The sequence below is a fragment of the Colius striatus genome, chromosome 25 (genome assembly GCF_028858725.1).
Source record: "Colius striatus isolate bColStr4 chromosome 25, bColStr4.1.hap1, whole genome shotgun sequence".
Classification (NCBI taxonomy): domain Eukaryota; kingdom Metazoa; phylum Chordata; class Aves; order Coliiformes; family Coliidae; genus Colius; species Colius striatus.
In genome coordinates this window covers 4054316-4066927 of record NC_084783.1, presented here as the reverse complement: position 1 = coordinate 4066927, position 12612 = coordinate 4054316, and the positions used below count along the sequence as shown (strand labels likewise).

The 12612-nt window shown below is 58.3% G+C and overlaps 1 protein-coding gene across 1 annotated transcript; it reads left to right on the top strand.

Annotated features, from left to right (window-relative positions):
• Positions 1 to 8656: 8656 nt before the first annotated feature.
• On the top strand, positions 8657 to 10929 carry GDF15 (growth differentiation factor 15). The gene is made up of 2 exons (XM_062015060.1): positions 8657 to 9080; positions 9788 to 10929. The coding sequence occupies exons 1-2, from the start codon at positions 8768 to 8770 to the stop codon at positions 10579 to 10581; spliced, it is 1107 nt and encodes a 368-aa protein (XP_061871044.1). The 5' UTR covers positions 8657 to 8767; the 3' UTR covers positions 10582 to 10929.
• Positions 10930 to 12612: the final 1683 nt, after the last annotated feature.

Here is a 12612-nt window from a genome sequence, read left to right as displayed (position 1 = left end):
TTTGGTTTTGCCGCTGCTGCTGGAGCCGAGCCTGTGGGTTTATGGATCCCTGTCCCGTGACTGCTTGTTGCAATGGGACCAGGTGCTCTCTGGTCTCATCCTCTTAGCCCCCAGCTGTGTATCTTGGCTGGTTTGTGTTGATTCAGAAGAGCCTTTGGAAGTTTTCATCTGTTCCTTACACATCTTTCTTTTCGCTGTCGTGTCCTGCCTTTGTACTGAGGTAGATTTTCCAGCCCTCTTCAGACCACAGAGCCTGATGCAGCCACAGCCCCACTTCTGAACATGGAGCCACACTCAGAGCTGGCTGCAGAATTTGTTGGCCATTGCTGGTACTGAGTTGCAGAGGCCTGGGGAGCGTGGCCTTCCCCTGCTTCACTGGCAACTCTTCCAAGTGTGCAGCTGCAGCTGGAGTTCCTGAGAGCCCTAATCCCGTGAGCTTTGGGGAGCAAAAGCTGCTTAACAGGTTTTCTTTGTGAGTTTGGGACTTGCCCATTTCACTCTGAGGTGGATCATTCCAGGGGGCAGTGGTGAAAGGATCTAACAACCCCCTTAGTACACTTCCCACACCAAAACCACCAGTTCCACCTGCATGTTTGGTGGGAGTCGTTGCCTCTCTGCATCCTAAGCTGGAATCAGGACAAGGCTAACTCTGACCTTACCCCCTTTGTGGCATTACTTCAAACAAACCAAAACCAACCCTTCTGTATTCCTGCAGGGCCCAGTCTGTGCCATCTGTCCCGTGGGCTCTGCCACGGCAGCAGCGCCTTGTGCAGGGTGTTGGGGCCCTGGGGCTGCCCAAGGGCAGGACTGTCCTTCAGGAGAAGCAGGGACATGCTGTGCCCTAGCTGGGCTCAGGGAGCTTCCCAAAACACCTTTGGAGCCCTGGCTGTGCTGCAGAGCCAGGCAGACACTCACTTTCCAGCGGGATGCACGAGGAGCTGCTGCCGTCAGGATGAGCCTTTTCCCTTGAGTTCCGTAGCTGTGTCACACACAACAATCCCCAAATCTTCTCAGTCTCTTCCAGATTTGTCAGTGAGCAAAATATTTCTGCCTTCCACACCCTTTACTGTTCTCACATGGGTGTAAACAGCAGCACTTCTCCCCACTGCATAGGCACAGCCCTGCCCGAGGCAGGTTCCAGCAGTCACGGTGGGTGACCCACGGGCAGCAGAAGTTGCTGTGCTCCTTTGATCCATGGGCTGCACATCCCTCTCAGGCTTCTCCAGACCCTTGGGAACCAGCTGTAAGGCTTTTTCTCCTTTTCCAGAGGAGGATGGTGGAAAGAGGAGCAGCGTGGCTGGAAGCTTCTGAGGCCTATGGAACCCCAGCACTGTTGTGTGCTGCTTCCCTTGAGAGCAAGTTGGTGCTGGAGTGTGTCCAGAAATGGGTCTGGAGAACAGATCTGATGAGGAGTGACTGAGAGAGCTATGGGTGTTTAACCTAGAGAAGAGGAGGCTGAGAGGAGACATGAGCACTCTCTGCAGCTACCTGGAAGGGAGCTGTAGTGAGGTGGGGATTGGTCTCTTCTCTCCTGTAATCAATGACAGGACACAAGGAAATGGGCTCAAGTTGCACCAGGGAAGGTTTAGATTGGAGCTGAGGGAGGACTTTTTCCCTGAGAGGGTTAAGCACTGGAACAGGCTGCCCAGGGATGTGATGGAGTCCCCAGCCCTGGAGATATTCAAGAGGCACAGATGAGGTGCTGAGGGATGAGGTTTAGTGATGGGCTTAGCAGGGTGAGCTGAGTCATTGGACTCGATGATCTTAAAGTTCTTTTCCAACTCTGGAGCTCTCCCTGTCTTCCCCAAGAGCATCTGCTTGAGGGGTCAGAGCCGCTGCAGGATGAGATACAACCTGCCTCCAGCTGAGGCCAGACAGAAGCCCTATGGTGGCTGCTTTCAGGCTGTTAACCTGTTCCATTTACCACTGGTCCTGACTGGGAGCAAACCGGGGTGACAGAGAGCAACGATGCCACCAGATGGAGCTGACAAACAGCCCTAGGGTGATGCTGGACTGGAGACAGCCTGAAGGTCCAGCAGCTTCAGCAGGGTCCTGGGGGCTTCTCAGTGGTCCTGCCCCTCACTGCCTCTGGGGCTGTGGAGGTGGGAGGAGTAGAGGTGTCACTGCTGAAGGAACAACGTCTGAGTGGTGTTTCCAGGAGGATGTTGGGGATTCAACTTCCACCTCTCACCAGAGCAGGTTGGATGTGGTGTTTATTACTGCAAGGTCTGGCTTTGTTGAGCCTGAGGGCTAAAGCCCAGAGCTGGCCCAGGGCACCACAGTGAGAGGGGGCTCAGGAAGGTGATGTCACAGGCCTGGCCCCGAGGCTGAGCCATGAGGACTTACCATGCCCCTGGTCCAGAGGGTTAACGGGGCTTTGTGCCATAAATGGAGACCAGAAAGCAAAACTTTATGTCTGTGGAGTGTCTGTGTTTGTCTATTTTGTGATGCCCTAGCTGTGAGAACCTTTGTTTTCCTGAGCTGCCGTGGTCATCTCACTGAGTTCATCCTCAGATGAACTGAGTTCATCTCACTGAGTTCATCCTTGTTTTCCTCAGAGACTGAGCTTTCCCCAGGCAGTGGGAGGCTGGAGGTGAGGCAGGATACCTGCTTCCCAGAGGGAACACAGGGCTTTCCCCTGAGCCAGCCCCTGATGAAATCACCCTGGTTTTAATTCTCTTTATAAGGTGATAAGCTCTTCCTGCAAGGCGGCGTTTCCAGGGTGATGTCATGCTGTTGGGTAAGCGAGAGCCCATGAGCTCGTTTTGCAACCAAAACTCCCCGGAGGGAGAGATCGAAGGTTTCGGCATTGAGGAAGCTCCCAGTGCAGCATCATCAGCCTGGGCTCCTGGGAGGCAGATCCAGGGAGCAGATCTCATCTGTGGATTGGCTTCTTGGAGATCAAAATCTTAACTCTTTCTTGTAACAGCCTGCTCTCTTCCCCTCTCTTTCCTTGCTCCTCCACACCTCAAGCCTTCCAGACCCTTTGTAAACGAGGTGGGATTTTTGGGCAGCCTCCATCTGGCAGGCTGCTCCCCCTCCACGTTTTCCCAGCTTGCAAATCAAAGCTGACACCAAGCAAAGGTGCTGGAGAACTCACCCTCCTCCTGCAGCCGCTGCCCAAGGGCTCCCCAGAGCTCCAACCAGAAACTCGCAGCTGTGGAGCTGGTGCTGCTGCGGGGGAATTTCTGGCATTTCCTGCCCTCCCTGAGATGGGTGGCTGGGGCTGGACAGGCTGCAGTGCAGTGGAGATGTCCCAACATCAGCTTCCCACACCAGGGACCATGCTCTGGCTGAATGTCTCCCCATTCTGGGGCTTCTCACCTTGGTGTTTCAACCATCCGTTTCTTTCCCTGCTGCTTGGGGAGGGAAAGCTCACCGCCCAGCTCCAGCCTTCCAGCAGATGTAAGTGGATATTTGCTGCCTTCCTGGGGTTTTCTTGGCTGGATCCCAACCAGCATCGTGGCCCAGGCACAGGGAAAAGTCTCTTTCTGTGGCCAGTGGATGCTCTGGTTGCAGGAGCAGCGTGCCCTGTGTACACAGCCCTTCCCCGAGTCACGCTCTGGTGACTAATTCCCTCCTGACAGGCACATGAAGCCTGATCCATGCCCAGGTTCACAAATAAATACATGTACTTCTGTTGGAGGTTAGGCTAACAGCAACCTTACCTAATGCTTCAGCAGCTTTTGTTCTCCTGCCTCACCCAAGGAAGTGCCTTGTGCTTAAAAAACCACCCGGACTCTTGGAATCCCGCGGTCTGAAGGAGCTCCCTGGGTTGTCCTTCCCTTGTGGCATCTCCTGGGGCTTCCCTTGGCCAAAGAGATGCTGCTCTGGGATGTGCCTAGGTTGGATCTGATTTCCTTTATCTACTTCCAGCCCTGTCTCTCAACTGGAAAGCTTTTAGGAGGAAGGATTTAGAGCTCATCCAGGTCCTGAGCGTGGCTTTTGCTCTACCATTGCCTTGTGCTTCACTTCTGGGCTCAGCGCTGCCATCCGAGGGAGAATCCTGCTCCTGAAAGCCTCAGCCTGGGGCTTCCAGCTGGACCTACACTAAAACCAGAGGTGAAGGGCTGTTTTGGCACATTGAGGAGCTGACACACATCCCCCTTGGAACAGAAGGAGGCTCATGCTACAGAAAAGCTGCTTTTGAATCTGCTCTTCTAGAACTTCATTCCTTCCCGGGCTGCTCTTGCTGCCAGATGCTCGTGCAGATGATGCTCCCGAGGCATTGTACCATGCTGAAGGGGAAATGCCCTCTCTAACTGTCAAACTTCCTACCCAGAGACCAGACCCTACCTGTAAATCCCCCTGTCCTGGAGCCTCCCTGCAAGTGGAGAACGTCCTTGTGCCAAAAGCATCGCTGGGAGGAAGGTGCTTGGGGTGGTGAGTGAGGGTCTCAAGGGATCTTTCCATTCTGGATGGTGGGGTTTGGAGTTGTTTCCAGCCTTTCCCAAGCAAGCTGAGGATTCAAGTTAATCGTTGACTACGGGTACAGTTGAGGCAGAAACATCTTTGTCCAAGTGGAGCAGAAGTCTCATTTTTGTCAGATACTGTAAACTTACAGCAAGGAAAGAACGTGATTCCTTCCACAAGGCAAAAGCTGCTTTTCTCCTCCTGACCCAACCTGGTTTTCCTTTTATTTAGAAACATTTAAAGGTCAAGACAACTCTACTCTGCCAATTCATCATGACAGCAGCCAGTGCTGGGAAAATGGGGGCTGGGGCTCCCCAAGCCCCCCACGCTGGCAGCAGAGAGAGATCCCCTGTCCCCAGCCCTCTGCACCAGCTTCCAGATCTGAAATGAGATGGGATGGAACAAACCTTGTCTGGGATGTGACCCATCTATGGACCATCTCACAGCTCAGTGTGGATTCCTCCCCTTCCCTGTGAGTTTTCTCACCCTGAACTACTCCTGGAACTGCAAAGCTGCCTCTAAGCACCAGCTTCCCTGGAGACCAAGAGCTTGGAGTTCCTCGTGGTGGCAGCAGATGTGGGAAGTTCTGCTGCTCACCTTCTCAAGCCCACGGCTGAAAAATACACCAGGGAAAGCATTAGCTCCCTTGCTGCAGGAAATATCCCCCCTCCAGTGTCTGACTTGCTCAGCCTGGGTGGTTTTGGGGAGCACAGGAGGTTCCACAGGCCATGAGGAGCAGCCAGTGTGATGCTGTTTGCCTGGCAGCGGGATGCTCTGCACCAGGAGCTGCTGTAACCTCGTGCTGTCAGTCCCAGGGCTGGTGCACACCCGTTCCCAGGGAGCTCTGCCTTTTGTCAGAGGCTCTCAGCACCTTTTTGGAAGCCACTTCTCAACAGCCACAAGGAACTGATGGACCTAAAATCTGGTGGGTGGCACTTCCCCTCTTGCAATAACCAACACTACAAAAGGAACTGAGGTTTCTGCACATGGGTGAGCAGCCACCAGCAAGGTTTGTGCTTTGAGTGGAATTGAAGCCCTCTGGAGCCTCTTCACCTGGGCTCACCTCCATCACCTCCTGCCAGGGCTGGGGGGAGCAGAGCAAGGACAGCTCACCCCAGCCAGGGCCACATTGAGCTGGGGAAGCAATTGCATTGCAGGAGCTGCAAAGCCCCAATTGCACGTGGTCAGTTTGGGGCTCGTCCCATGGCCCAGCATGGCCTCAGGAGCTCCCCCAGTCCTGGCCGAGTCCGGCTTGACTTGGTTCAAGTTCAGTGCTGAGGCCACTTGCATTTCATGAGGAAGTGGCTGATGTTCATGTTCCCCTTCTCCTTTCTTTGGGTGTTTAATCTCAGCGTTTGCAGCATGGTTTCTTTCCCTGGTGCTGGCTCAGCTGGAGCTGTGGGCAGCTCTGGGGGTGGCAGCAATCATCTGCCACATCCCCTCCCCGTGCTCTTCCCCAACTGCCTCATCTGGAGATGGAGATGGAGAAAAGGCACAAAGACAATTTCCATCATCCCAGGGCTCAGCAGTGTTCAGCTCTGAGCTTTTCCTGAACTTTCTAACAGCTTTTCCAGCCGTTGGCCTCCACCTCACGCTTCCATCACCAAAACTCCTGCTTCCTGCCCTGCTCGCTGTGAGCAGAGGAGCAACGGCATCGGGGCACCAACTGCTCCTCATCCTCAGCTCTTCCTCATCCTCAGCTCTTCCTCACCCTCAGCTCCTCCTCACCCTCAGCTCCTGTCTCACCTCCAGCTCCTGTCTCACCCTCAGCTCCTCCTCACCCCCAGCTCCTCCTCACCCTCAGCTCTTCCTCACCCTCAGCTCCTGTCTCACCTCCAGCTCCTCCTCACCCTCAGCTCCTGTCTCACCCTCAGCTCCTGTCTCACCCTCAGCTCTTCCTCACCTCCAGCTCCTCCTCACCCTCAGCTCTTCCTCACCCTCAGCTCCTGTCTCACCTCCAGCTCTTCCTCACCCTCAGCTCCTCCTCACCCTCAGCTCCTGTCTCACCTCCAGCTCCTCCTCACCCTCAGCTCCAGTCTCACCCCCAGCTCCTGTCTCACCCCTCCAAGGGCTGTGAGTCCATGGCCACCAGCAGCCCCACAACCCAACACCGATTAATCGCTGCCCTCAATCCCAGCACCAAGCCGCAGCTATGTCTGCCCGAGGGATGCCCAGAGGATGGATCCACAGGAGAGGAACCTGCATCCTGCTGGGAGGGGCTGTTGGGCAGATCCAACCTTCCAGTGCCAAAGAGGCTGGGAGGGCCGGGGCAGCCGTGAGTGCTGCTGACGCAGGCGGCCGGGGCTGTGCAACCGAGGCCACGCTGCGCCGTTTCATCACAGGTCGCTCCTCGTTCACAGCCGCCCCCCTCTTCACGACACAAGTTTTATGGCTGTTGCTGGACTGTAAATCTCTGATTTCCAGGGCTGGCGCCTTTTGGAGGGGGGAAAACATCCGGCTTTGGCGATCTTTGCTGCTCCCCGAGCACGAGCCGCTGTGCGTCACTCGTGGACGGGGCCCGTGCCAGGCGTCGTGCCCACGCTCAGTGAATCCGTTGCAAAAGCAGAACTGCAGGATCCAGGGGGTTGATGGGTCTTGCTCAAGGGCCTGGAAATGTGATCACTGGTGGGTCAGGGCCTCTTCCTGAGCCCGGACATGCTGCATGGGGCTGTGATGCGGCTCTGGGTGAGGGTGTTTGGCACCTTGTGCAGATGGTGCAGGGTACTGGTGGTTGAGCTGGCATTTGTTGGGGACTTGGAGGTGTTTGGGGCAGGAAGAGTGGTGTGGTGTCCCTGCCCCAAGGTATTACCCAGAAGTTGGTGGTCCTCCTGGGGTGATGCTCCTTCTCCCTTCTTCTTTGAACTGGAGAGCTGGAGGGTTGCAATCACCTCAACTAACCAAATCCCTCTGAGCAGAGAAAGGCAGAGTGAAGTGATGTGAGGTGTCCTCTTGTCTCTGTCTTCACCCACCCCTCTGCAAGGATCCAGAGCAGGACAGAGGAGCCGCAGTGATGCCCTCCACATGACGCTGCCCACGCTGACAGGCTTCTCCTTTCACATGTTTTAGGGTGAAATACTCTGGTCTCAGTTTTTCCTCAGGCAACCCCTCTAGAAACTGGGTGAGTGAGGCAGGAGTAACACTGGAGCCAAGGAGGAGCAGAGGATAAACAGCCATAAATCAGGGGATCACTGTAATCACACTCATCCTGTGGTGGGAGTTAAAGGCCAGGAGCTTGGCTCGACTGCAGGACATTTGGGGATGGCCTCGCCTGCCCCTCTCCTCGTCTGAGTGGGAGTTTCTCATCCTTCTGCTCACGGCTTTCGGTCAAGAGAAGGAGAGAGGCCCTGTGCCAGCCTCGAGGGCTCGTTCCCACCACGGCTTTTCTGTTCCCCGGCGTGTGGACAGCCCCGCGTTGGCACAGGGCTTCCCGCCGCACGTGACCCCGCCGGATCCATCCCGCCGTGACCTGCTCCATCCCACCCGTCTTCGGGCTGCCCTGGGATGACGTAACCTCGGCCAGGGTTGCTTCAGGAGGGCCGGGACGCGGGGCAGAGGCGGCTGCACCTGCCACCGGCGGCACAAAGGAGCCGCTGCCGCAAGCCGGGCTGCGGTGTCGTCAGCTGCTTTGGTGGGACAAGGTCCAACGCTGATCCGCTCCCTCCTCCTGCATGTGCCGGCACGAGCCGGGCTGCCTGGCTGCTGCTCCCTGCCCTGCTCTTGCTTCCCAGGGGGTTTAGGGAGCAGCCATGTGCCCAGCTCAGCCCTGTGAGATCCCAGGGGCCCGTGTGCCAACGACACGAGGGGAAGGACAGAGGTGGCAGCCCAGGACAGAGGGACGGACGAGCTGTGCCACGGTGCTGCCCGCAGCACTCGGCTGCCTGCACGTCTGTCCGTGCCCCCCTGCCACCCGCTCTGCCCCCTCCCAGGCCGGCTGTTGTCTTGCTCCAACGGGGCAGGGGAGGTGTGGGCCATCCCCCTTGCACGACCTGGCACAGCGACCCGCAGGGAAAACGGCAGGTGGAAGGGGAAATCTTTGTGTTGGAGAAAAACTATTCCGTGTTTTTCACCTCCACAGCTGCAAAACGAGCGGCAAAAGCACCAACACCAGCAGCAGCAGCAGCAGCAGCTCCCGTCCGAAACCCCGGGAGCAGAGGAGGGATTCCTGGCGGGTGTTTACTCCGGCGTGACCCGCCTGCAGCCTGCGACGGGGAGGGGGGACGGAGGGCGGGCAAAGTTCAGCTCCTATAAAGTCAGGTCTGGTCCCCTTCATTCATTCTCTCCGCAGCATCGCCAGGAGCCACACGCACATCCAGCCCCGAAAGGAACCGCGGCGGGAGCGGCGGCCGCCTGAGCGATGCCGAAGGTGCCGCGGGGTGCCGGGACCGTCCTCACCTGCCTCCAGCTCCTGCTGCTTCTCACGGGCGTGGAGCCGCGGCCCCGCGCGTGGGGCGAGGACAGGACCCAGCTGGAAGCCGTCAAAAAGGGGATCCTGGAGCGGCTGGGGATGTCGGCTCCCCCCGTCATCCGGCACGGGCTGGACCGGGAGAGCATCCGGAGAGCGCAGCGGCTCTACCAGCAGAGAGTGGCTGAGCTCACGGGGAACCGGAGCCGGGAGGAGGAGGGAGCTGAGCTCGGCACCAGGCGCCGGCATCGCCTGACCCCGACGCGTAAGTGGTCGTGACCCCCGTCCCTCACACACTCACACACACACACACGCGTGTGTGTTCCCCCCTCCACGTGTCCCCCACCGCGTCCCCGCACCGGGCGCGTCGGCGCGGGCATGTGCGGGGACATGACCGGGCATGAATCGCGGTGGCCGCGGTCACTCTTATCCCGGCTGCTTCCCTTGCCCTGGCAGAGGGGAGGAGCCGCAGTTGGGGCCGTTTTGATTAAAACCACAAAAGCCAGGAGATTTGGGGTGAGGACTTAGATCAGCGGCAGCAGCTGAGGGGGCTTCAGGAGGGAGAGAGGGTGAGGGGAGGAGAGACAGGGGGTTGCCATCCCTCGAGCCCCACTTTAGCCTCATTTTGTTATCTGGATTTGAGGTGATTTTGGGATATTTTCAGCTCCTGCTGCTCAGGCTGGGCAGGGAATAGGCTGTGTGGACTCACCCCGACAGGGCCCAGAGCACCTGCTCCAGCACCAGCTGCAGCCCCCCAGCAAGACCCTCCAAGCAGGGGGCCCCTGGACACAGTGGGTCCCAAGTGATCTGGGGACGAGGATGGGGCCCAGAGTCCCTTGGCCTCAGCATCCCTTGGGCTTCGGGTACTTCCCTGGAGGCGGCACTTTGGCTGCGGGACAGGAGCTGGTCACGAGCCTCGGCTGACGGGTTGGATGCCAGCTCTTACATCAGCTGTCCTCTCTGTCCCCACAGTGCTGCACCAACCAGACACTTCCCAGGGACTTCAGGACCCCCAGGGACACCAGGACCCCCACGGTCCCTACCGCTACCACCTCCTCCTGTCCCGCACGGAGGATTTCCAGCGGCAGCTCCGGGTGGTGCAGGCACAGCTGAAGCTCTTCAAGCACTCGCCAGCGTCCCCTGACGTGTCCCCACTCGCTGTCTCGGTGCCCCCTCGGGTCAGCATCTACAGGCTGAGGGGGGATCACGGGACCCCGCAGCTGCTGCATAGCCAAGAACTGGACCGTGAAGCCCTGAGCCTGGATCTCACGGTGGCTGTGCAGGCCTGGGCTGCCAGCCCTGAGGACACGCTGCACCTGGAGCTGGCCTTTACAGCCAACGTCTCAGCCTCGCTGGCTGCCTCAGGAGGTGAGACCTTGGTGCTGGAGGTGGAAACCCACGAGCCCAGGAGCCGAGGGGCCCGCAGAGCGCGGGGCTTGGAGGAAGAATGCGGGAAGAGCGATGGGAAGTGCTGCCTCAAGTCGCTCAAGGTTTCTTTCCAGGACATTGGCTGGTCAGACTGGATCATCGCCCCCAACAGCTACAACATGAGGTTCTGTGAAGGTTCCTGCCCTCACAACTACAAGCCCGCCAGCATGCACGCCCAGATCAAAGCCCGCGTGCACTCCCTCTCCAAAGCCACCCCGCCGCCCTGCTGCGTCCCCGCTGCCTACGACCCCATGGTGCTGATGCACTACGATGGCGAGGGCAGGCTGGTCTCCACTCTCTTTGAGGACATGCTGGTCACCAAGTGCCACTGTGCCTGATGGCATCGCCCCCTGCCCACCTCCCCTGTGGCACGAAACGCCTCCGCGCCAGCCCCGGCTGTGCCAGCCAGCTCAGCCCCAGGGGCTCTGGTGTGAACCCCACTCCACAGGCCACAGAACTTGTTCCTCCTCCACTCTCCTCCCTTATTTAAAACTCTATTTGGTAGCTGGATCTTCCTGCCCAAGGGACCCCAAATGGGCTGGGGTGGGTCTGTCCCTGGGTGCCCACAGCCCACCCCGTGTCTGAGCATCATCTCTCCTCTGCTTACAGACTTATTTATACAAACTCTCTTATTTATTGCTAACTTATTGTCTTTTATAGCAAAATACCTTTTTGGGGAAAGGGTTTGGGGTGGTTTTTTGGGTGTATTTGTATTTTATATATTTCTATAAAACAGAAACAATGTTGTACTGTAAATGAATAAAGTGATGGGCCTGGAGATGCTGCTGCTCCTCCCACAGACCTGATGGGGGTCTCCAGCTGAAGCCCCTCAGTGAGTGACCATCAGTTGGGCTCCACAGTTCAGCCCTTCAGCCCTCAGACAAGCCTTAGTGGTTCCCAGCTGCTGTCAGGCAGCCCCTGGGACAGAAACACCTGGGCCACGCTCCCAGAGACCTTTGAGTTGTTTATGTCCTTGAGATGGGTGCTGGGCGCAGCCTTGACCCCTGAGCAGGACATCCAGCTGGGATGTGGGTGCTGACCAGTTACCAGGTACCTCTGGCTGTGGGCACAGAGGGGTGGGGGAAACCCCAGCTCGGTGTCCCTGAGATTCGTCACAGCTCGATGGTGGCTCTGCTGGTGACAGCTCCACTGCCTCCTGTCCCCTCGTCCAGCACATCCTGGGGGTACCCCAGGCTGACAGCCCCTTGGCAGCTGCCAGTGGGGACCAGGGCTTGAGGGACATGGGCACTTCCACTCTGGGGATGGGGTCTTTGGGGACCAGGGCTTGTGGGACACGAGCCTTGGCGACCTCCACTCTGGGGACATGGACTTGAGAGACTCAGGCTTTAGCGACCTCCACTGCGGACCTTGAGGGTCCTGGTCCCTTGGGACTCACAGCTCTGGGGACACAGGCTCTGGGGACCTGTCCTTGAGGCTTCTGATCCCTTGGGACCCCCAGCTCTGGGGACACAGGCTCTGGGGACCTGTCCTTGAGGCTTCTGATCCCTTGGGACCCCCAGCTCTGGGGACACAGGCTCTGGGGACCTGTCCTTGAGGCTTCTGATCCCTTGGGACCCCCAGCTCTGGGGACACAGGCTCTGGGGACCTGTCCTTGAGGCTTCTGATCCCTTGGGACCCCCAGCTCTGGGGACACAGGCTCTGGGGACCTGTCCTTGAGGCTTCTGATCCCTTGGGACCCCCAGCTCTGGGGACACAGGCTCTGGGGTCCTGTCCTTGAGGCTTCTGATCCCTTGAGACCCCCAGCTCTGGGGACACGGGCTCTGGGGACCTGTCCTTGAGGCTTCTGATCCCTTGAGACCCCCAGCTCTGGGGACACAGGCTCTGGGGACCTGTCCTTGAGGCTTCTGATCCCTTGGGACCCCCAGCTCTGGGGACACAGGCTCTGGGGACCTGTCCTTGAGGCTTCTGATCCCTTGGGACCCCCAGCTCTGGGGACACAGGCTCTGGGGACCTGTCCTTGAGGCTTCTGATCCCTTGGGACCCCCAGCTCTGGGGACACAGGCTCTGGGGACCTGTCCTTGAGGCTTCTGATCCCTTGGGACCCCCAGCTCTGGGGACACAGGCTCTGGGGTCCTGTCCTTGAGGCTTCTGATCCCTTGAGACCCTCAGCTCTGGGGACACGGGCTCTGGGGTCCTGTCCTTGAGGCTTCTGATCCTTGAGACCCCCAGCTCTGGGGACACAGGCTCTGGGGACCTGTCCTTGAGGCTTCTGATCCCTTGGGACTCCCAGCTCTGGGGACACAGGCTCTGGGGACCTGTCCTTGAGGCTTCTGATCCCTTGAGACCCCCAGCTCTGGGGACACGGGCTCTGGGGACCTGTCCTTGATGGTTCTGGTCCCTTGGGACTC